This window comes from Bemisia tabaci, chromosome 8 (assembly GCF_918797505.1).
Source record: "Bemisia tabaci chromosome 8, PGI_BMITA_v3".
NCBI lineage: Eukaryota > Metazoa > Arthropoda > Insecta > Hemiptera > Aleyrodidae > Bemisia > Bemisia tabaci.
Genome location: NC_092800.1, coordinates 45208342 through 45233962, shown reverse-complemented (window position 1 = coordinate 45233962; position 25621 = coordinate 45208342). Strand labels below are relative to the sequence as shown.

General features: G+C 40.8%; 2 protein-coding genes across 4 annotated transcripts in view; one reads left to right on the top strand and one right to left on the bottom strand.

Annotated features, from left to right (window-relative positions):
* The window catches only part of Gfrl (Glial cell line-derived neurotrophic family receptor-like), a 387984-nt gene extending 373640 nt beyond the window's left edge, over positions 1 to 14344 (bottom strand). For 2 of the 3 annotated variants that reach the window (XM_072303694.1, XM_072303696.1), the window contains exon 1: positions 13520 to 14344. In XM_072303694.1, the coding sequence (XP_072159795.1) occupies positions 13520 to 13673 (154 nt within the window). In that variant the 5' untranslated portion in view covers positions 13674 to 14344. Of the gene's footprint in view, positions 1 to 8006; positions 8191 to 13519 lie in introns of those variants that run through there. The other variant, XM_072303695.1, reaches the window with a different exon arrangement.
* A 4352-nt stretch (positions 14345 to 18696) lies between these two features.
* On the top strand, positions 18697 to 22107 carry LOC109040632 (ejaculatory bulb-specific protein 3). Its single transcript, XM_019056609.2, has 2 exons — positions 18697 to 18967; positions 21822 to 22107. The coding sequence occupies exons 1-2, from the start codon at positions 18793 to 18795 to the stop codon at positions 21968 to 21970; spliced, it is 324 nt and encodes a 107-aa protein (XP_018912154.2). The 5' UTR covers positions 18697 to 18792; the 3' UTR covers positions 21971 to 22107.
* The last annotated feature ends 3514 nt before the right edge of the window (positions 22108 to 25621 follow it).

The following is a 25621-nucleotide window of genomic DNA, read 5'->3' as shown; positions in this document are numbered from 1 at the left end:
TCGTTTTGAAGGAAAGTCTTGAATATTTTTCCTTGAAATTTTTAGACTTTTCACATCGAACTACGAAAAAATAACACGGCAGTATGCAACCGTTGAATCAAGTATTTACAAAGAATTCCAGAGTGAAACTGCAAGAACACCCCGCGCTGGCCGGCTAAATGCAACTTCAATCAAGGCGCTTGCATACAACTATACCACCACGATGGATGTGCGTATTGCAGACGCAACTCAATTGAAGGCGTTTTGAAAATCCTTCGGCTCATAAAGTAGACGCTCGTTTTTAAACCTGACATCGATAGACTTCTTTCGCAAGAATGCTTTCAATTGTTACCCTCGACCTGTAGTTTTCCTACACACAAGCTCAACAACACATTGTAACCCTCCCGTAACCGTATCACAAGCTTCATTTGCGCTTGGACGATGGACGCTATGTTGCGGACATTTCAATACTGTTTTACGGAAGGCTCATACGACGTTTTTCCTTAGCACGGCAGAATTGAAGTTAAGACACTCGATGGAAGGCAGTATTTTCAATTTGGTCGTCTTATAAAATAATTCTTCTTTGTGTGAACGAAAAGAGGCGGGTGATCACTTCAGGACAAATTGCGCGAAAAAAAAAAGATAATGATAATAAAATCTACTGAAATCTGACGGAACTAATGATCTAAATGTTTACATTCGTTTCCAGCACATATTTCCGAGAGCTTTCTTCCTATCGTCATTTTCAAGACGAAGGAACGTAACTCCATTCCAAGGTTGCAACATTGCCTCAACAAATTTACTTTTTTACAAAAATAGCAAACGGCAGTTTTTACTCGAAATATTCCGATTTTTTGCAGGTGATCAAGATAAGAAACAAACAACTAAATTTTCGATTACAAATGGCCAAAAGTTTCCGAGTAAACATACAATTTCCGAGCAAGGGTTTTGCAACGTTAAATTGCAGTAAGGTTCTTTGTACAATAAAGGATGCTACGGATTCGTTAGGAAAAGCGAGGAGTTCGACGAGCATTGGTATTCGCGCTCTGGCGGACAAATATTTACGAGCCATCACGTAGATTTACGATAATTCATGTTTGCGAGGCAATCGAAGAAACGCGACTTTCGTAAAGCGGGAAATTGGGGGGCGGGAGGGGGGATTTCCGAAAAAGACAAACGAGCTTCCTTCTTGGCGCGAAAACATGAGAGCTGCAAATGCATCGATCCCGCGACGTGATTAATATCGACGATTATTCAAAATGCACGGAAGAGACACCTCAAGTTGGAACTTGGGGTCATTTAGAACGCTGAGTTGCCAATCCTCATTCCGGTGACAGCACCTCATTCCTCGTCAAAAGCCCTTGTCACACTATCAAAATACTCCATCAAAAGGTCAAAGTCAAGTGATGTGATTGGTCCAAGTCATCGAATAAGCCAATCACAACACCTGACCTTGATATTTTGATGGCTAGTTTTGACAGTGTGACATAGGCCGAAGACTATTAACTGGACGTAATTCTGCGAAACGGGAGATAGATAGGAAAGAAGGGGTCAGGTAGGCCCCCCCGGCAATTTTTGAAAATTGGAACGTCTCGGGAGCAATTTTAAGCCATTCTCGATGACTGATTAAATGGCATTAAATATTACACATGACAGAAATTTCTCTTGCGAGGAATTTTTATCCTCTGACATCGATTTGATCACATTTGATCGATTACATTAGGATTAAGCTCATATTTATTACATTCCCTATGCCTTTTACCTCAAAACTAATTAGTAGCTTGGGTCCTTGACATTTTTTGGGAGGGGCCAAGTAGAATTGTGGAAGGGGCCGGGTCCCCCCTGTTTCCGCCCATGTACGCAGGGGCTATCATCATTATTTTGCCTACAAAACTATTTTCCGTCAAAATTTCGGACGTAATCGATGCGATATATCGCACTCTGGCTCAAGCACAATCGGATCTCGGGACGAATCCTCTTAACATAGATGAAGACTCTACAGCGTCACAGGACGACTCCTCGTCATCGATTCCATTCTACCGTTCTTCCGTACTAAGGAAGAACGCCGCATGAGCATTCGAAAGTTGCCAAATTTCCCTTGATGAAACATGTATTTCTGACAAAATTCATGCATATTTTTCCCTGAAATTTTCAGATACTTTAGTTCAAATTTCGTACAAAATTGTCTGAAAATTTGGAAAATAATTTGCAGAATTTTCCCAGTAAATTCGGTTTTTATCGGAGGAAACTTGGCAGCGTCTGAAGGCTCATACGGCGTTTTTACTTAGCACGGCAGCGTTGAGTGTGCGAGATTCTTCGCCAATTTCGCACAGTTGAACGCGGATGACGGAATTTTCCGCGGTTCTATGGCAACCGCCCCGCCGCGCCGCGCCGGTCGGCCCGTCGATACTTGAGGCAGAATCGAGAGCAATCATTTATAGTGGCTGATGACGTCATTCCCTACCGCACGATCGCTTGTGAAAAGTCTCCCTCCCCCCCCTCCCCCCGTGACTATCACGGTGCCCCCCTTCCCGTCTCCCCTTGTTCGATCATCGGAGGCGCGGGTTCGTTCATACGTTTTACGACACTTAAATCTTTCCCTGCCTCGACAAATCGACCAGGATCAACCCTGCTGCCAAATTAATTTCGATGAGAAAATTCGAAAAACTGTTCTCTGTAAAAATATCAGGAGCGTAGATTACGTGGTGATTTATTGCCTATTTTTTGCGTTCGTGCAAAAAAAAAAAAAAAAAAAAAAAAAAAAAAAAAAAACTATGTGAAGAGATGTTGCTATCTTGGAATGAAGATACTTTCCTTCGCCTGGAGAACGATGAATTGGACTCAGGGTGTCTATCAGTTATAAAAAACCAAAATTGAGGACTTTCAGGGGTGTTTTTTCAAAAAAATCGGGGACTATTTCTCCCGAAATAGTACGAGAAAGGGAGCTGGTTAGAGCGTTAAAAGGCGTATTTTATACGACTAATTTTACATGTCATGTTGAACCGTTAAAAACAAACGAAAAACCGAGCAACACTTCAGTTTTTCTATTCCTGGTTATACCGGCCGGCCGGCGGAAAAATTTGAAAATGCCGGCGTTTAAGACGATTTTTGTCATTTTTTGGGGGCCTGAACATGAAAATTGGGGACAATCGGGGATATCGGGACATTGGGGACTTTTGGGGACCGGTAGACATCCTGGGACTGCATTTTGCAATTATAGAACCTAAAGTTCAGACTCATCCATAAAAGCACCTATCTCCATGGGGAGACTTATTGCACAATTACTGTTTCTGACAAGAGCCAGAAATTATAGTTCCCAATTGCAAAATGCCGTCCGATGGACAAAGCGCGACTTACACCCTTACCTAACGAACCCTCGGTAAAATATTTCACTCAACCAACATAACAAATCCTGAGTTTCAAGTTTAAATTAGGCCGTGTTTGCCGTGGAGTGGGTTTCTGAGCCGGAACATTCGATTTCCAACGGGCTCAAGCGATAAAGTCCGTCAAACCGCGGACTCAACCGTTCGATGAAGCTTTCAAAGCTCTCAAATTCTAGAGATTTGCGTAAACACCGACCTGAGCAGTTCGACTGACCGCTCCGGGGCCTCCACGAAACTCGCAACCACCGTCCGAACACTGAGGAAAAACACCGTATGAGCCCTCAGACGTTGCCAAATTCACATCGACGAAAATCGAATTTCCAGGAAAACTTGTGCACAGTTCGCTTTCAATTTTTTTTGAAATTTTACTTGCAATTTAATCAAAATCGTTCCAGATTTTGAAGGGAAAATACTCATATTTATCCACAAAAATTAATTTTTAATCAAGGGCAATTTGGCAAGGCTCGAATGTTCATACGCCGTTTTTACTAAGCGCAGCAGAGCAGGCAGATAAGAAAGGCTTCCGATCAAAGACCGGAGGTCTTGAGATTCACTCCGAGAATTAAACAGCAAATCCGAAGAACGGCGTACGCACCCTGGGGATACCAACGTCCTTACGCGTTTCTTCAAAAAGGCCCCCCGAGATTATGCCGGCGAGTCTCTCTTTGTCTGCCGGTGGCGTCTTTTCGTACAAATACAACGTATCTTCGCATTGAGTTACCTTCGAGTTACGTTGTTTCACCCGAATAAAACCGTAAGGCGCTGCCGAATCACAGATTGGACGTTTCGACCAACAAAAGCCAACTTTACTCATCAGCTAAATTATAGTGCCCGGTGCGGGGGTTGGGGGAGGGGGGGGGGGCTTACCTCCCCTCTGCGGTTCCTTTTAGCTCTTGTCAACGTCGCGTCGCGGCGCCACTGTTAGGTTACCCCCACCTCTCCGCAGTTCTCTCCTTATTCCGCCCTTAGTTGCTGGAAATCAGACCAGACCGCATGCACGAGGACGAACCGAAAAGCCATTCGTAATTGATACAACACTGGAAAAAAAAAAACACATCGGAGATAGAGTCCAGACTCTGAAAAACATCGACCAGAAAAAATACTCTTGATTCAATCAGAATCTAGCTTAAATCAAGAACCAAGCAGCTTAATTTAAGCAGGTTTCGTTTTGATTCAATCAGAAATCCGATTGAATCAAGAGCATTTTTTCTTGTCAATGTTATCAAGAGTCTGGACTCTAGATCCAATGTGTTTTTTTTTCCAGTGAACGGGTAACGGACTGCACAAGATTATTAAAATTATTAAGGAGATTCGTAAAGCTCAAAAGAAGTGGTGGAACTGGCATGCGACATATCGCATCAATTAGGTAAAAAAATCTCGGCAGATTTTGAATTTTTGGTAAATCAAACACTGGAAAAAAACACATTGGATCTAGATTCCAGACTCTTAAAAACATCGACAAGAAAAAATACTCTTGATTCAATCACATTTAAGCTTAAATCAAGAACCAAGCCTCGTAATTTGAGCGGATTTTCTTTTGATTTAAGCTTAAATCTGCCTGAATCAAGAGTCCTTTCTCTTGTCAATGTTTTCAGGAGTCTGGACTTCAGATCCAATGTGTTTTTTTTTTTTTTCCAGTGAAGAACGATAGCCCCTGCGCAGCGCATGAGCTTAAAGAATCATTCTAAACCCAAAAATCGGCAAAATTCAGAGAAATGAAAGCAGCATAGTGTTTGAAAAAAAAACCCTGCATTCGATTCAGCGTTCGATTTCTGTATCAAATGCGAGGTTTTTTTCAAAACACTATTCTGCTTTCATTTCTCCGAATTTTGCCGAGTTTTGGATTTAGAATGATTCTTTAGGCTTATGCGCAGGGGCTATCGTCCTTTTTTTTGCTACAAATTCAAAATATGACGATATTTTTGACCTGATTGATGCGATAAATTGCATGTCAGTTCCACCACGTCACTTGAGCTTGACGAATCACCTTAAATAGCTAACAAATTAAGATTGGTCACATAATTACCTACTTGCAAAAAGATTAAAAATTAAAATCAAGCCGGTTATAATTTTTGATCTATTCGCAAGTGAGTAACCAATTATAATTTTTTAGGTATTTTATTATTTTAATAGATGAGCCCACTTGATTTAAATTTTGGAAATATATTCCGGGTTTTTCTTTAGTTGACGTGGAAAAGTTGTGAATTCTCCGATTTAAAGGATGAAAATTTTCGTTTTTTGTCACAGCTCATACTGAAGATCTACCTGGTCCATTTTCAGGATTTTTGCGGCTACCGATAGGAAATGGTTCCTAGATGAGCCGGTTTTAATTTAGCTAACGTTCGCCTGCAAGGTGGGTCTTAGAGGGCGCGGCGCCCTCTGGGAGTTGGGCCAGCGGCCAGGCTGCGTAGCTCCCTAGTAATGTCTAAGCAACGCACAGTCCCTACATTATACAGCATTCCTTCCATCTCCAGTAAGTAGGTAAACATAATGTTTAATTTTTTTCTTAAATGTGATCATCCTCAAGACAATAGACTTCAGTGCAATTACGATTCTCCGTAACTGGCAACACCGTCTTTTCTCTGTATTAATGTGTATGATTTCCAATAATAGAATCTATCAATGCTTAATCGAATATAATCAAATCGAGTTGAAGTAGACTGCCTTACTTCATATTTAGAGGGGATTTACCTTACTTCATATTTAGACGGGATTTAAACGGGGCCTGGCTCCCTTCAGGATTTGAAATAGTATCATTTGCCTCCCCCCTTTTCCTCTGGAAATTTGAACTTCAAATATAAACCTAATTTCCTTGCCACGCATACAAAATGAGAAAAAAAAATAGAATTGGGTATTTAATAAAATCTCAAAATCCATAACATTTTCTATAAAAATTTGTGTCAAGGTAGCCTCAAAATTCATCGCAAATGCAGTCAATTTTTTAAAATTTTCCAAGGGAGGCCCCCGCGCCCTACATTTTTTTTTTTTTTTAACCACCTCAAATAGCCCACAAGGGCTAATCCTGCGCTATAGTCCCATATCCCTCCGTCAGTACTGAGCAACCAGTCCCAGACAACCATTGTTTGAGACCATCATACTCGGGTCGCCTGGCCAGGAATCGAACCCGAGACCTCCCGATCACAGAGCTAGCGCTACAGCCACTACACCATTGGAGGCCGACAAATTGGGTATTTAGTGCTCATGTTACATTTCTGCTCTGCCTAATAAATAATATAAACTAAGGGATGTGCCCCTTGAACACCTTGCGGTCCATCTCCTAAGGCGCTTAATGCTTCAAGCGTTATGCGTTACTCTTATGATTTCATGCAATGGAGTATGATAGGGTCACTTTCATTCGACAATGGTCGAGTAAGATTTTCTTATTTTGTATTTTTGTAGAAAATTGTAGTGAAAAATCTAAAATCACGAGTGTGGTTTCTCAAATGAGTTAGAGAGAGTGGTTCCTCATTCCGAAATGTAGACCTAATAATCCTAAGGAGTCCATCAAAATAGATATAGTCTTAATAAGTCGATTTACCTGGACAAATTTTCTTCCCTCTCATAAATATTCTGTTAGTTGAAAACTTCAATTTTAGAGCTCCCAAGATTTAATCTCGGAAGGCAATTTCTTATGAATTAATATATTCTTCTGCTGATATTTAATTTGTACATATTGACGATGAAACTGCAAAAATGTGTTTCTTGGTTGCTGTGTCTCAAAATTTCCACTAGGTACGGAGACCAAACCAACTGATGGCTTGAAGTACTCACAGAACATTCTTCATGAAGAGAAGAAAAATCACTGAGATTTTCAAAAGGTGACTTTCAATGATTATCCATGTAGATAATAAAGGGTTCGACAGGAAGTCTGAAATGCCGCAAGCCAAGCTACGCATGTCTGCAGTTTCACCATCAATATAATCTAGTGGATTTTACCAGTAAAAATTAACGTTATGCTGCAGCACAGTGAGCAGAGGGAGGGGGAGGATAAATTAGACAGAAAGAGGGTTCAAGACTTATCAGTCTTTGACACTTAATGTGAATGTTCTCGACAACCTTAATCCAGTTAGTCCTTTTCCCATGTCTGTAGTCAGAGCAACTCTACTATTTTCCTTCTTTAACAATGAGTGCCTAGGCTCTAAAGCTTATAGGAAAATGTATTCATCCTATTATCAATCCTTGAGGGATATGTATGCAACACGTGAGGCATCAAATCAACCATTTATAAGGCATGATCGTCATGGGAAAATCAAACTTTGACCAGCGCCTAATAGACGCTACTCATTGTCAGTAGATTACACTCTGAATTTGACAGGATCTCTCAAAATCTTATCTCTAGGCAAGTAATATTTTATCTCTCAGTTGTGAGAACCATCTTTAAGGTGTCTTGGAGTGTATATAAACTGGTGAGACACTGATATTAAAGGACATTTGGAGTGAGGTAGACCACAACATGACAAGTGAATCCCTGGTGATGGATAAGCAATAAATTGATAAACGAACCAACATGGAACATTGGAACGTTTAAAGCTTCCTGGAATTTGAGACCCTCAATAATTTCAAACACTATAGAGCTAGTGAAACTGCTGAAGATATATTCATAGTGGAAGCTTTCAGTTAGGTATAGGTACTTGGAGAGCTCACCTTCAAGATTGAACGAGGGAACGCCGAATTAACATTCTTCGGAGGGATGTTATTTAGGTAGGCTAATAAGAACTACTTCGTTCTTAAACAACGCCTCGAGCAACTTTAAAGAGTCACAGAACTTGTTCACGACACTCGCGAGAAGATAAAAGATGAAGAACCACGTTTGTTTACAAACTACTTGTTATCAAAATGAACACAAACGTAAACAAGTCGTAACATCCACTCCCATTGGTTCCCGCCAATTCCAGTGGCGCGCGCGGGAAAATATTCAAATTGACGCGCCACTTTTCAAATGAGCGGGGAGTCCCCTAACGGTGCGCACACTAAAAATCGACCCGTATCGGGCTTTTTTCTCGGCTGTTTTAAATCGTAAGAAGTCAGAGACCGCGGGAATGAATAAGGCATTGATCCCAAGAAATCCGAGTTTCATGATCTGGACCTCCCCCCCCTCCCCCCCTCCCCCTCCCCGCCCTTCTGGAGCGGTAAAAGGGGTTAATGTGATTTGACAGATGCCATTTTTTTGTGTCAGAGTGACGTGCGATATATAGCATCAATGCGTTCCATAATTTCAGCTACTTGTCATTTTTTTCGAATTTTGAGATCGCACTTCTGTTGTTATGAGACCAGAGAATTCATGTACCAAATTTGACGAAGAAATTCAATATATTAAAGGCAGGGTTTTTTCAGATGAAAAAGATCGTTCGAGTGCAGTTTCGATATCAGTATTGAATGCGATATTTTTCCTCTACAAAAACACTGCCTTTATTACGTTGAATTTCTTCGTCACATTTAGTATATGAATTTTTTAGTCTCATGACAACAGAAGTGCGATCTTAAATTCGAAAAAATGACAAGGAGCTGAAATTATGGAGCGAATTGATGCGATATATTGCACGTCGCTCTGACACAAAAAATGGCGTCCGTCGGATCACCTCAACAACAGGATTTAAAGTGGAAACCGCAATCAGTCTTACAATTAGCCTTGGTCTTAACTTCTCAGGTCTGGTACTTTATTCATTGCGAAAATTTTCGTGTCTTAATGTGACGCTAAGGTCTTTCGCCGCGAAGGCTCAGATGTATAAATCAAGGAAAGAGTTTCAATGCCGTCACTTGAGATGGGACCAATCTTACGCTAAGGCCTCTGAAAACATCATTGGAGACGCTTTAAAAAAATCGAAATTCAATAAGGGCTCCACATTTTTGGGAAGAAAGGTCTTCAAAACGAGCGCTAGCTCTTTTCGGTCGAAGAAAGTAGTTCGAACAAGTGAACTGAATCACAGCCATTTTATCACTGAAAGGAATAAATTTTCCTGAGAACAATCACAAAAGCCGCGGGTTTCACGAGGTCTAACACGGTTGACAGTTTGCGTCGAACGCCGAAAATACATCCGATGACGACGAGTAAAAATGGTTGAAAAACTGGCAACGATGGAGTTGCAATCTGCGAATGGTGCCTGCATTCATCGGAGCAATTAGACTGTTCAAGCGGCGCCGATAAAAATGAAATTTATCACTCGCGGTATTAGGAGTCCCTTCTTCTTCACTCCTTTACTCTCCTCTGCCCGTTTTCTCCCTGATTTCGCACCGTTACCGCTTAGAGTTTAAGCTTTAACTTCACATTAGGAGCATAGGATATTCTCTTTATTTCACGCCACGCAGAACGGGAGTACATGATACCTTCGGCTTCATTGCGTATTTATAAAGTGGAATAACATGATTCGAAGTCGACAGAAATTGAGCTAATTTTCCAAAGACATATACTGCCGTTTTGCGGAGTGATTAGCATTTAGTGCTGTCTTTTCGTCGTCTCCCGTACGAAGGAACGTAACTCCATTCCAAGGTTGCAAAATTGACTCGAACAATTCGATTTTTTACAATAATATACCTGAGAAATTTTTGTCCGGAATTTTCTTGATTCTTGCATGAAATTAGAAGAAATTCATTGAAATTATCAGTAAGAAACTCCCAGGATTTTCCTTGTAAAAGTGTAATGTGTGGAGGAAAATTTGGCAACATTGAAATGTAGTTACGTTTCTTTGTAAGAGGAACGAAGTTTTATGGAACTACTGCTCTCTCATATCTATTAGGTGTCCTCGATTTGAAAAACCAGGGCTTTGCAGTCTGATGAGTGAGCCCTGGAACTCTTGCTGTACCTCGTTTGCTGTAGGAGCGGAGTGTTTCGATATTTGACGGAATCGATGTATTTCTCCTGATTGAATTAATTGCATTTTGAAAAAGAATGAAATCAGAAAATTCGGTTGTCACTACGCTCCTCCACAAAAAAAGAAAAAGAAAAAGAAATCAGAAATCAAAATACTTATGTCTGGTTGTCTCCGTCTCAACAATAATGGACTCTTCATCGCGATCGTAAGGATGCGACTTCGCGAAAGGCGCTTTCGTGCAACTTTACGAACTCAATGGTTGTGCGTGTTGCATACGCAATTCCAATGAAGGCGTTTTGAGATGCCTCATGTTTGCAGTTCAGATTCAGACGCATTTCAATGCATGTAAGCAGACGTGTGCAATTACAAGTCATCAGATAGACATTCAGTAATATTCTATCCCTAGACCGTATTCAAGGTTTTCCCTTCATCGATTTATTACCTCAATCTCATAGAAAGAACAGCACCTCTAAATTTCGAGTGAACTCCATTATGTAATTGGCTCATATAGTAATCTAAAAAATTGTATTGTAAATCATTGTTAGAATTCTGGAATAAATGGAGTCCCAATTTTTTCTTTTTTAATTTTGACATCAGGCACTCCCGACCCTCCCATAACCTCTCGAAAATCGGTCGTTCCTTTGATGTAATTTAATGCTAAAGAGAACTAAAGCCAATAATTATTTCTCGCATTCTGCAATGAATAAGACTTAAATTTTTCCACCTGCACATTTTACTTCAAAAATTTTCTTAAAAGGGTTTTTCGAAAACATATATTCCATCATTTCAAAAGTTTTTTCAGAGCTTTCTTCAAGAAATTTCCAAGTTTTTTTTTGTAAAAAATTAAATTCACAGGTATGTTTCCGTCAAAGAGATCTAACACTCAGAGGCCATACGGGAAGATTCTTGAGGTTTTTTTGACAGGCGTCGGTTTCCTCACCGCGGCGGCGTCGCACAGTGGATCGTGTCATAGACCAGCGGACCAGCTCAAAATCAGTGTCTTAAATTGCGATTTTTATGTTTCATTTCGTCGAATTACAAATTTTTAGGGCTGAATCTCGGGAAAAAATGTCCAATGAAACCTTTGAAGCCATTTTAAACTTTTCCATTCCGTATGAATAAAGATATAAGCTTTAACAGTTTGTAAATCATGGCCGACGTGAGTTTATTTACTGTGCGGCGGCTGCATCTGTCGGCTGTCGTGCCCGCGCCGAGCTGTCATGCTGAGAGAGTTATTTTCCGCTCACCCGCCGCCGCACAATAAACCGAATCAATGTGAGAGGTTGGACATCAATTTTGTTTACTAAAACTGCCAATTTAGATGTTTATTTCATGAAATTTTAAATTTTGAGGAGTAATTCTTATGGTAAATTTTACGAGGAAACCAATGACACCATTTTTAAGACCTCGAAATCTTATAAAAACGGAAGTTACGAGCGTTTAAAGTTTCCAAACTTTGTCCGACCTTCCCCTTTGACTCGATCCACTGTGCGCCGCCGAACACCCAACTTAATTCGCCAGAGTTAATTCCCGTCGGGACCCGGGCTCTCCCTCTTCCGACTTTTGCGTTCGCAACAGCTCCCTCCCTCCCACCCCGGGGGGCTGGGGGGCTGGGGGTCTCGGGGACGAAATGAGTAGCGTTGAGCAAATTGGTCTTATCTACTTTGTGCCTTTTTTTTTGGAAAAACCTATCCGTTTAATGGAAGAATGCACTACTACGCAGACTTGAGCTAAGAAAAAATGCAATTGATTATCTTCAGAATCTTCCGGGAACAACGATTCACACGGCTAAAAAACCAAGAGTTACCTCCACCACTTCATTTCACCTTTTATTCGAGTATTTTTCACAGGGTATACTTTCGAGCTGGTTTCAGGTGAGTTCATGAATACCTTGATTTTTTTCAAAAAATGCACATATGCGCTTTGTCCTCCAAGCCCCTCCAATGGCGTTAGTAGTGTACTTTTTGTTTCATTTGTGAAATGTTAATTGCACGTGTTTAGATTTCGTTCAGAAGTTGATTTTCAAATTCTTCCGTTGAATTAACTGCTTTTTATGTGAAAATTTAAAGATGAGACAGATAACGTTATGATTTCATTATTCACGGAGGTTTAGAATTAAAATACTGGAAATAACTGGATAATTACAACTCATTTGATTAAATATCCTACAAAAGGAGAAAATCCTGATATTCTTAATCTTCAGAAATAACATATCAAATTATTGGCTAAAAAACAGGCAATCAGCGCTAAGCTCTTTCTTGCCGTTGAAAGTAAGGGCCACCACAGGACGCGACTGTGCGGCATTCAAATTAAGTTTCTTATACTCTGGACTGAGGTCAGTTTTCCGGGAGAAAGTAGTATCATAAAGCAAGGAACAAGGTTGAAATCACCATGCCTCCTGTTGTCGTCAAGAGCAGTGAGTACGAAGACTTGGTACTCACTGCTCTTGACGACACCGCTTGGACACTTAAGTGTCCAAGCGGTGCACGGTCAGCATGGTGTCCCCTGCTGTCCCCATCTTTCACTTTAGTACGTCTGTAACGTGGACTTGTACCCCTTCACCTTCTGCACCCCTATAGGGTATTTTTTGAACTGCCACTAAGTTCATTTCCCCAAAACGCTATTTTTGGACGTAATACTTTCCTCGTAACATGAGATATTTTCTCGCTGATAAGGCAGCGTTCATAAAGTACGTAACGCTTTTTTTCGGCATTTTTGACCCTCCCCCTCCCCCATTGAAACGCTTCGCTATGGAACCTTGAATCCCTTTCCTTGAAAATTACGTAACGTTTGACGGACCCCCCCCCCCCCCCCTAACTCTTAAGATCCCAAACATTATTGTAGTATTTTTAATGACAGTGTGGCAAAGAACGTCGAAGAAATGAGGACCGCACATTTTGAAATTTGGGTGTAATTTTGCCAATACTGCCTTGCTAAGGAAAAACGCCGTATGAGCTCTCAGTCGTTGCCAAATTTCCTTTTAGATAATACGAATTTTCGGGAAAATGTGTGAATATTTCTCTTCCAACTTTTCAGATAATTTTGTTCGCAGTCTCACCTAAAGTTTTTAATAATTGTGACGGAAAATATGAATAGCTTTCCTCAAAAATTAAGATTTTATCGAAAGAAATTGTGCAACTCTCGAATATTCATAAGGCATTCTTCTTTAGCACGGCAGAATAGAGAGAGCTACTACCCCCCCCCCCCCCCCCCCTATCCCTCCGCGATTGTAATGCAGCGTGGCGTATTTTCATACCCTTGCAAGAGCATTTCGTAATTTATGAACACCCCTTTATCTCCTTCGATGTTGCTGAAGCGGTGATTTTTTAGGATGGATGAGAGTGGTACCTGGAGTTGCTGCGGCGGCAGTATCCGGGGTGACGGAGGCCGAGAGGGCAGCCAGCGGGAACACCGGGTCACAGCACTCCCGGTCGGGGAACTCACTGGCCGACACGGAGCACAAGGCACAGGCGACGAGGGTCAACAGAGCCGGAACCCTCATCGGGCCGGGACCGAGCAAGGTTACCCGCGTTGCATACGCAGCCGAATGAAGGCGGAAGGATACACACACTGCATACGCAGTCGGATGAAGGCGCGAGCTTACCCGCAAGGTATATGCTGACAAGTGAAGGCGCAAAGTTAAACACGTTGCACACGCAGTCGGGCGAAGGCGCGAGGTTAATCACGTTGCATGTTCAAGGTTCACCGTTACACGTGTTATCAATGAAGCCGATATCCACGTTGCATACGCAGCCTATTGAAGGCGCAAAGTTACACGCGTTGCATACACAGGTGAATGAAGGCGCTAGGGTCGAGCGAGACTATCCGGGTTGCATAAGCGAACGGATGAAGGCGCGAGATTACTCGCGTTGCATTTGAAGACAGGTGAAGGAGTAATGTTACACACGTTGCATACACAGGTGAATGAAGGCGCCGGGGCTGAGTAAGGTTACCCCCGTTGCATATGCAAACGAATGAAGGTGCGAGGTAACTCGCGTTGCATATAGAGATGAATGAAGGCGCAAAGTTGCGCACGCTAACAGATAATGGCGCAAGGCAGCATTCGCAAGGAAATGAAGGCGCACTTTTAGCGGTCACTCGCGATGGGTCGCGCACGCCGCGACACGCCGCAACCGGCACAGCACATCCTCTCGCCGTCGCGCAACCCGCCGAACTGAGAGCGCCGTAACCCAATGACCCGCAAAACGCTCGCCGCCCCTCCCGCCGCCCACCACCGATCGTTACTCGCCACGGCGGACGCATGCGTCAACCCCCTTCCCTCCTCCTACCCCTGTCCGAGGGCCCGGGCTCCTCTTTCAATCACGGAAACTACTTGTTTTACTTTTCACTTGAGGTTGTATGCAAATCATAATTACTACACGCCACCCCCCCTCCCGCCTCTGCCAGCCCGTGCGCGGCCGTGCCGTACGCTGCGCAGCCCCGTGCATTGCCCACCGCGCCACCCCCCCCCCCTCCCGCTCCAGATTTATGCATGAGACTCGTACCTATGATTTTAATTTTTTTCTCTTTGTGTGTGTGTGGACTGTCACGATGCGGTGCGGTGTTGAACCACGGGTTGGTGATTATGGCGGCCGGTGAAAAAAAGACTCGTCGGAACGTTGTTTTGATTTTTGAAAAAAGTTTTAAAAAATAAAGTGGAAAGGAAGAAAAAAATAGTATGCGTGGTTTTAAAAAGAAGGGGGAAAAGATGTACTAGGAAAAACAACAAGTGATAAAAACAGGAAATAATTAGCGGAGCAGAAAGAAACAGATAAAGATAATAGAAGTATGTGAAGAGAGACATATATAGTTAATCGAAAAAAAGGAGAAAACGAAGTAAAAATTAATTTAAAAATTCAGTCAAACTCCAAAACTTTTTGATAGTATTTTTCCGCATTTTCAAGACATTTATCTGCTCTTTGTACCCATCCCATTCTCGGTACTTTTAAGGGGGAGAACAAAAATTTTGCATCGTAAATCTGGCCTCTCACGGAGAAGTATGGTATAAAATGTTCATACACGAAATATTTTCATTGCCATAAGCGGAAATTATTTTTTCATGGTACTGGGTTAAAACAACTCCCAATACTTCGAAATTTGAAATAAGATTCGATTCACCTCTGACGAAAGCGGTGAGTAGAAAAATAAGCACTGTTATCGGGGGGCACAGATTTTTATCTCGTTTATGACTAAAAAATGACATCTTTCATATTCCTGTCCACCCTTTCCGTTCTCTAGCACCTATAGATTTCGATCCGTCCCATATCTCTCTGAGCCTACTAATCTACCCTTGATCACCATAGTATGATTTACACAGTAGGCCTCGGAGGCCTGGCCTCCACCTTGCAAAAAAAACAAATCATGTGAAATGTTCGATCCTACTTCCCTGTATTTTGTAGAGCGAAAAAAACTTAGAAAATAATTTCAGACCTCTTCAACTCCCGGTACTTTGTCTGCGTTTCCAAGACAGTACCGACCTCTCTCTTCGAAGGTAAAGCCGTGCTAAAATAAAGTTGCAAGAACATTTTAGTATGGTCGATTTTACTCTGAAAAAAAATGAATTTGAAGGCTATCATTGAAATATTTCTCCTTGAGTTTTTTACAACACTTTTCTCGCTGCTTTATCCAGTATTCCTAAAAATGTCGAGGACAATTACTCAAAACTATTTTTTTTTTTCAGTAAACATTTTATTGGAGGAAATTTGACAGCATTCAGTGCTTATTCGGTGTCCCTCCGTAGGGCTGTTCAACATTTTGTAACGAGCTAAGTATATAGCTGTGCATAAATTACGTCACGCTTACCGTTAGTCTGAGGTCACGTGACAGGCGCGTGATGAGGGGGATAAAGGTGGTATAATTATGCGTGACGCTTCGCGAAAGCATTGGCGGATGAAGCAAAATGTTGCTTTTTCTCCATTTAAATATGTTGAAAGGGGTCGATTTTTGGAGGGGCTAGATGCTTCGGCGAGAGTTGACAGATAGAGGTAGAGGAACAGATGGAGTTGATACGAATATTTTGGAATAAAAAAACGACCCAAAGCTTCAGACCATATATGGTTTGAATTTTGCAGGTTAATTATGTTAAGAGGATAATCTATCAAAAAATCTAAATCACCATGTTCAGATCACGAAAATGCCGGATTAAAAACGTAGGTTACGCCTTCTTCTGTTACGAAAATGAACACACTTTTTGCAATTGACTATTCAAGACACAAGAGAGAATTTTCCGTTCAATAATTATCCAAATCTGATTTTTTGAACCAACACGACAAAAATCTCTCTATTGAATGTTTTACACCTGCGGACGAGATCTTTTTTTTCACATTTTCAAAAACTAAAAACTAAAAAAAAAATAAAAAAATAAGACAATAAAATAAAATAAATACTTAGATAGGAGCCGCAAGTATTATTGGAGGGTGACCAGGGGCACAGGGGAGGGAACCCACGGCTATTCTATTTGAGAATGCCGTCAGATATGCACTAGGTACTGCTGAAAAGCGCCTTCAAAAGCGCTTGATACAACAAGCATTGATCTCCAATTCAGCATTACGACAACGGAGCGTCCTCTAGTTCCGACTGGTGGGTGGCATTGGCTCTCTTACTATTATTTTAGGGCGATTTCAAATTTCTTTGATCGAAATTTAAAAAATTTTCAATGGTGTCAAAATATCGTTCAACAGATTTTATTTATTTTCAGTTCATGCCTTAACTGTCTGAAATCGTCAAGTTCAAAAACATCCGAACTCCCAAATTTAAAATTGTTCATTTGTTGTCTCCTAATAGAGTTGTTCATTCTAAGCAGTAACTGATCGTGAAGTTCTCCAGAAGGTGCCCTTTCTCCTCACAAGTGGCTGTTTCCCCGTTTGACTATTTTCGTTGCTGCTTAAATTTTACAGTTTCCGGTAAATTCTAGCTTTTCAGAGTCAGGCCGTCTGGAACTCAACGATTCAATTTCCATGATGTCGTCTCTGTTCTTGCTCACAACATGTAACATCACTTTTAAATGACCCCTTCATTGCCGAGGACTAACTTCTATTATTATTTCAGTCGTCCTGTAGGAAGTTTTGCCAACCACACAATTGAAGGCGTTTCACGCCGGTGAATTTATCAGGAAAAATTATTCTGTTTAGGTGTCGAGGGAGCACACACTCAACGAAACTCTTACAGGCTACGGGGACATGCTACACGATTGAAATATTTACACTTTGGTGAAATTTCGCAAAAAATGTGATGATGTTTCCCTAGAACAAACTCTCGAATTTGAATCCGTAATCTAGCAGGATATTCTAAATAATAAAAAGGCCCACCTCTGTGCCCCGGCAAACTTTCCTTGCATAGATAAGGCGTGAATATATCAGCAGAGTTGCAGTTGCTGAGGTAAAAGCTAAAAGTCCTTTCAAAAAGTGACAACCCCGATAATATATTGATATTTGTGCCATATCCGTGTATGCAGAGTTTGGCTGGAAACAGTGACGCACACTCTCTCAAACGTAAATTTTGATGCGCATAGAGGAACACAGGTTCACCGTTGACGTTTTTTTAATTCGGCGACATTTTTACTATACTAGCCAGGGCTGAATTGGGAGACCACGCCTGTTTGCAGCGTTGCAGAGTTCGCCTTCATAAAACTGTATTTTTTACAATATTCATGCATTACTTTTCCTTGAAATTTAGAGATTATATAGTTGAATTGCGCAATACAAAAATGTGTCTGAAAATTTTTGGGGAAAATATTCCCAAACCCACGTAGATTCGCTTTTTATCGAAGTGAGAAATGCCCGCCTAGTGACGTTCTCCTGCATTTCCCATTTAGACACATGTATTTTAGCAGATTAGATCACGTTATCATATCTTCTCCAATAATTGTTCAATTCATGATCCAAGGATATCCTCGTGATCAGTTCATCCAGTAGTTTCCATTTATGAGACACGAAATTCATCAAATTTCAGACACCTGCAAATTCTCTATTGTTTTTTATGTTTGAAAAAACTTGATGATATTTTAAAAATAGTTTTAAAATCTAAATGGGTCACGTCCATTTGGAGACGGCCAGTAAACTAGAAATACCCACCGATTAGATATTTCCTCTAACCGTCGATCCAAGCTCAAAAAGCGTCCAGGTTGACAAAATAAACCGACAGATCATTAGGCGCATCAAAACACCGACCTAATGACCGAGGTCCGTATGTTTCCAAACGATTCTGGAGTATTTCGAGCGGGCCTCGTTGAACGACCCTGCTCATCACTTCCGGGCATGCACTAAAATTGGACAGCCATCTTGTATAACGACCCAACTGCACTCTCGCTTGAACCCTGCTCTGCGTGAAACAACACCGTATCATAGGCTTTCGAGGAAATGCAATTAATTAGTTTTGCCTCGATTAATTATCGCTTTGCGACGTAAGCCGTGTCTAAGATGAGCTCTATCGTCCGCATAAAGCCGTGTGTTCGCCGGTTCCATGTCAAAATGGAGTTAGGTCTTTTTTCGGTGTCCTCAAGATGCAGTTTTCTCGCGAATCCGACTTAGTGCATATAAGTTTTGCCCGATGCCTGAAAGCGTTGATTGTGTTTCCGACCGGGTAACTGGGTCTGTACGTTCGATTTTTTTAGAGGAATCATCATGAGGTGCGCTTGCGTTTTGCTGGTGTTGGTGGTCTGTGTTTGGGGCACCTCGGGTCAAAGGGTCGGGGAGGGAGACGTCTCGCGTTTGCTGACCAACCGGGATTACGTCAACCGGCAGATCAACTGCGTCCTGGATAAAGGCAGTTGTGACAACATCGGCCGACAGCTCAAACGTAAGTTTTGATATCTGATTTTTCCGGAGGTGCCATGAAAAAAGTGCAGTCGTTACCATAGGGGTGGTTTCACGATAACTGGAATGGTTTTGTTGCCGTAACAGACAACACATGTTTCGGTCAGATTTTTAGTAGAAATGATAATCACTCGAATTTTTCCGCATCAATCTTCAGAGGGTTATGTATTATAACGCTTTTTAATGATTTATTGCTCTACTTCTCAATTAATATTATATAAAGTCCGAAAATGTGCTATCTGTTACGCGGTAATAAGTCAGCGTAACAGACATCACATTTTCGGTTATTTATATTTAAATTGTCAAGTTTTTCTGATTTTGCGCGTTGCCAAAAGAAAAATCAGTGAAATCTTTAGTTAGAAATGTAACCCGGTAGATTTTCCAATTTAAAAAAAAAATCCAAACGGAGATTCCGCAACGTTGCAATATCGAACGAGTAAACGTGAAAACGTAGCTCTTATTGATGAGCCTTGAAAGTTGACTCATTTTCATGTTACGCGGGTTGCATTTTGGTTGTTTTTCTTATGCTGCTTTAAAGTATCCAAGGTATGGAATGGATGGCTGGTTGAAAACTGCTCATAAATTTCATAACGTCATATTGTCATTTTTTTGACACTATGAAAAACCTTCTCTCGTTAACGCTGCGTTGAGCGTCACCTTCCACATCTTTCAAAGCAACCGCCGCGCCGCCACCCGGAGGGTATGGATTCGATCGACATGAATCGATCGAAAAATGAAACTTGAATCAATCGACACCGATTCGATCGAAAATTATTAAAAAGCCGTTGTCGATTCGAATTCAACATGATTCGATCGTGAAATTTATTCAAAAAAACCGTGTCGATTGATTCACGTTTTCATTGTTCGAATCGATCGTGTTGATCGAATCGACACCGTTTTTTTATAATATGTCGATGCATCGTGTCGATCGATTTACGTTTTAATTTTTCGATCGATTCATGTCGATCGAATCCATACCCTCCGGCCACCCCACTCTGCTACGGAAGCAATAAGCCTTGCTATGGCAAATATGAAGGAGAAGTACTTAAACATGATTTTGCCCTTGTAATGCAGATATTATAATCGATCGATCAACTATTAAATCGTTCTACAGTACTTAAGAACCATATAACTATGCAGCTCAATAAAAGTGTGTCGGCTGAGCCCATCAATTGATTTTTGGCACTGGGCATCTCAATAAGTTACGACGACTTCAAAGGCCGAGATTGGTGAAAAACAAAGAGATGCGACTTCGCATGAAGTCTCTGAACAAAGCACCTTGACACATTTATGACAGCGGCAAAGTATCCGCACTCAACCTTACAGCACAGGGCACCATCTTCATGTCAGATCGCCGTTTTCCCCGTTTGAAATGACACGAAAAACACATATTTCTAAGCGAGATCTGGTCGAAAGGTCACGGAACAGATAGAAGAGCCAAAAGCATTGTAGTCACTTGGGTATAAGTTGACGAATGTTATTAGCAGTGAATAATCATCACGTCGTGTCGCATCTCGATGACTGTCGCGGTCGTGATTGCGAAAAATGTCCAAACGTTTTGGAATGAGCAAACACTCCAAATCGTCGCTAGTTTCTTACGTCACTGAGCTTCCAGTTTCGTCGTTTTCACTGTGGGATTATTAAAATTGACCAGGAGACGGCGCACTAAATCAAATATCTCCAAGTATGTTTCTGTATCGAAATTTTTCGCAAGATACGATGAACGCATTGAAAATTTCGCAAATTCAACTCGTAATTTAGAAAATAGCAGCTTTTGTCTTCGTTGATTCACGCACTTTTTGCTCACAAAAAAAGTAGACTCTACTTGAGTTAAATCAGGTCTTTATAAATCTATGTTAAGGTATACTCTACGATGGTAGAATTCTCCTGTGTACTATCTTTTTTTATCACGATCAAAGGTGCCTTGTATCAGGAGAGGAAAGCAATTTGTGCGAACTCAAGCTCTAGCTATTTGCCTAGCGTGCACTTTTTCTGTATGGAGTTTTTCTCTTTTCTTTTTTATTCTCTTACCAAAAAAGTGTTTGAAATATTGGCTCCAATAAAAAATCTAAATAGAATCAAAGAATCTGAATCAAATTTAATAATATCAAAGTAGAGCTGTGCAAAATTTGGGCCCAATCGGATTATTTTTGTAGGACGCACATCTCCCTTACACACGATAAAACGACCGTCGAAACATAGCTTTTTGTAGAAAAATAGTTAAGCGTATTCCTGAAATTAGCGGATCGACCCGACATTTTTCTCAACTTCCTTCTTGTCACCTACCTTCCAACATTTCTACTGAGAATCAAAACCTGAGGCCTAAAATTTTTTTCTCTGAATCACTCTAGGGCCTCCCAATGAGAAGAACAACTGTCTTGGAAACGAATTTGAGCACAGTCCTCATTCTATTTAGTTGTCCAAAACTTATAATGCACATTTGTTCGGAATCTGCTTTTTTAGCTGGAAACGGACTTCCCGTGGAGTAACGCGCACACTGAAAAAAAAAGATTGGTGGAATTTACCATTCCTTCACGCTGTATTTCACACAGCGTCAATATAGAGTCGATTGTGCCAGGAGAAAGGTAAACGTTATTATATACTGGTATAGGTATCCATTCCTCTGGCAGGATCGACTTGAAGATTGGTAGAATTTACCATTCCTTCACGCTGTGTGAAAAACAGCGTGAAGGAATGTTAAATTCTACCACAATTTTTTTGTTCAGTGCAAAACCGGCGTTTTTTCCTCGCGTGAGGGATTGCGCACCCCCTAAAAACAATCATATCCTGCCCAAATGTTGGAGAGCTCTAATTTGGTATCTGTCTGTATGTTGCAGAGGCCATTCCCGAAGTGCTGGGCCGTCAGTGCAAGAGCTGTTCCGCACGCCAACTGGACAATGCTCGAAAAGTGGTCAACTACATCCGGAGCAACTACCCGGGACCTTGGAGTCAAATCGAAGCCAAATACGGCCGAGCAGCCTTTTAGGAGCATCCAAAATTCTACCGGATCCGAGCTCTTCGTCTTAATTCTAGGGGCTAATCATTGTTGTTGACGTATTGTTGTTGAAACCATAATGATCATGTTTTCGAGTAAAACGTGGAAACAAAAAGTTGTGTCCACGTTCATTTTCCTGCTGTATTCCGCCCGACTAATGATCTTTGCGAAATGGTTTTATTTTGATCACGATGCCAGTGCTGCTGTGCTAAGAAATAACGCCATGTGAGCCTTCGAACGTTGCCAGATTTATTTAAATAAAACCCGAATTTTCCAGGAAACTCGTGGAAATTAATCTTCTAATTCTTCACACAATTTTATTCGCTATTTAATCTGAAGCATCTTAAAATTTCAAAGAAAAATGTGCATAACTTACTTAAAAAGGAATTCTTATTGGGAGGAAATCTGGCAACACTTGAATGCCCATACGACGTTTTTCATCGGCACGGTAGAGTAATAATATCGGTCGTGGTCAAATCACTTCGGATGACGAAAATCGCTGGGGCGAATTAATTGCGAGAATCGTATAGTTGCCGCAAGGACGCTGGATTTCATACCTAATTCTGGAATGGACGTATTTAAAGAAAAAAGGAACTATCTTCATTGTGACACGAGCTCTGTAGTGGGTGTATTCGAATGGTTTTTGGGTTTCAGGTCACAATGAATATAGTCCCTTTTCATTTAAATAAGACCAAATGTAGTCCGGTGTAGGTTTTCGCTATGACAATAGAAATTTAACAGGCACTAGACAAGGTCTTAACCTGAAAAAACGTCACATGTATATTCCTCTTCAAATTTTACTTAGAAATCTGATCACACCTCGGGGATCTTATAATTTTTCTCATAATTTATCTCAAGGCTTGTAGTATATGTTCCTTTTGTGTTGAAAGTCTCCATGAACCTCCTTTAATCACATTGTAAATGATATGGAGGACCCCCCCCCCCCCCCCCGAGAAAGGAACTAATAATGAGAGATGACTACAGCCTTAGAATATGGGAAAAACATAAGAACATCAGCCAGTAAGTAACTTAAAGTGACTCACCTCTGTCGTATTTTGTGCGTCTTTGTTTTAGTTGCCAGAAAAATTAAAGCACCTTCGTACAATTCGTGTAGGCAATACGCACATCCATCGTGTAGGGATAGTTGCATGCAAGCGCCTGATTCAATAGCTGCTTGTTGGACCATCATGATGCCACGCGCACGATGGTCTTTCAAAACTCTAAATGAATTATGTCACCGTATTTCTATCCATCAGGTAACTGTCCAAGGGTAAAGGGAACTTAGTCCTTGAACAACATCCTTAGAAAAGCGATTTTTGTTAAATTCGGTCGAGAAATCGGATTTCCAATTTTTTACTGCAGAATCTCTGGTATGACCTGCAAAGAATGTTGCGTGCAGTTGCAGTGGCGATCCTTGATAGTTGGCAACACTGTAAACTATTAAAAATATACCTTGATTTTAGGTAAGGCCAGCTGCCTCACCAAGAATCGATTGTTTTACATACATTTAAATGAAGGAAAAATAGTTTTGCCAACTATCAAGAATTATGTTTGACCATGCTTTTCCTAATACAAGTATTCCTCACAATTTTGTCAAAATTTGACCGAACCCGAAATATGATGAGAACCAACTCGAGTTATAATACATACCTACTCGTAAATAATCGAGATGTCTACTCGCACGAATTAATTATTCAAATTTACACGCCTGGAGAATAATGACTTGTGCTGAGAATACATAGGTAGGCTGCGTAGCGGCAGCTTTTATCTGGTTAGTACTAATGATCGAAAAGGGAACTGAGGATGATTCTGAGGTTTTTGAACTCCCAGAATCCCGTCAAAATTTCCGCGGAACGACGGCGCATACAGTGAGGGTTAATTTCTAGTTTGCTGTGCTAAAAGAAAATTACAAATGAGAATTCAAATGTTGCCCAATATCCGGTGATAGGCACGACTTCTCGCTAAAACTGGTGGATTTTTCTCTCGAAATTCTCTGGTATTTTTTTTCTTTGGAAACTGAATCTGGTGTTGCTGATACTCTTTTTTTCCTAAAAAGAAGCTGCAGTAAATGTATTATGCGATGAGGGTCTCGGACGGGGAAAAAATAACCCCCGTTAGATAATTTTGAAGCAAGTCGCAGTTGAATAACTTTAACTTATTCATAATTATTTTTGGCAACTTAAAATTTGAATTTTGAAATTTTGAACTATTGAAACTTTTTGAAAAAAATTTGAAATTTTGAATAATTTTCTCTCCTACGTCGATCCAAAACTGTTGATATTATTTTATGGCCAAATTTTTTTCTAAGTAAGTATTGCGCTTTTAGAAGTTTTTACGGCCTGATTTCTGACGGACGTAGATGCCATTACTTTTTCCAATCCTTAAGATTCAACCATCAGAACACGATTCGTCATTCTCCCGCGAAAGAACGTAACTACATTTGTAAATTGAATAATACAATGATCAACATTGCCAAAATTCCCCCTCATAAATTGTCTTTTTTTACTGAGAGAATCTTGTGCATTTTTAACTGATAATTTCACTGATTTTTTTTCTCTGATCATTCAAAAATCAGGACAAGTTTGGAGAAAAGTTGTTTAGCTACATTCTTGTACAAAATTGAATCAATTGAGTCAATTTTGCAACTTTGGAGTTGCGTTTCTTGGTTCGGAGAACTATGGATTCTGTGACCAGGCAACATCGCGCTGCGTCTATCCACCAACGTGTTTTCCCAATAGAGACAGCAGAGATTCGATTGTTCGTATGACTTTTATTTATGACGGATTCGCTTCCAACGATCATGTTAACCACGCCCTTTTAAATAAATAAAAATCCACGACTCATCTTCCCTTCATATTTAGCGTGCAGATCATCATTCACCCCGAAATTATTTAAAGTTTCTATTATGAGAGTCATCGGAGATCCTGCGGCATATTTAACGCTTTCACGCTTACGTATTCTTGAAACTGCTACAATGATGACGAAATTCACTGCGAAATTAGGTATCCAGATTGTAAAACTTAGGTATTATTTTTCACGCGAAAACCTATAAGTGCGCATGGTTGCGACATGGGTTCCAAAAATTATAATTAAAAACAGCTTTGTCATTGCCTGTGAAAAAAAAGCACCGACTACCTGTGCTGAAAAATAATGACCCCAGTAAAATGGAAGATCATCACGATGATCAGATGGATCGCATTTAGCAAAAAGGAACCAGCGCAATTACAGTGTTTTTAAAACTGTGCAATTTATAGTTTTATTTAGGTTTTTATTACTGCATAAATATACGCTTTAGTTAAAGTCATAATTCCGAGCTTCTTCAACAACTCTCTGCATGGGTAGTCTCATGGTTTTCCGTCGATTCCGTCGAATTAAAAAGGTAAATTTCCATTTTTTGGTCACAATTCGTTCTAGAGATCTACCGGGTCAATTTTCATGATTTTTCCGGCTATCGATAGGAATTAATCCGCAGCTGATCCTGTCATATTCGGATTAACTCACGAGGCCCTTCAAAACGGAAATGAGCGGGAACGTCCCCCCAGGGTTGGGCTGCGTAGCGGCCAGGGGGTTAGCCCCTTAGAACTATAGTATATGGACGGAAGTGTTTCCGCCCACGTCAAAGTAACTGAAGGCAAGGCACGT

Coding starts and splice junctions, on each gene's coding strand:
- LOC109040632 (XM_019056609.2), top strand. CDS start 18,793: ATGAGGTGCGCTTGCGTTTTGCTGGTGTTGGTGGTCTGTGTTTGGGGC. Junction 18,968..21,821: donor CATCGGCCGACAGCTCAAAC/GTAAGTTTTGAT, acceptor TGTATGTTGCAG/AGGCCATTCCCGAAGTGCTG.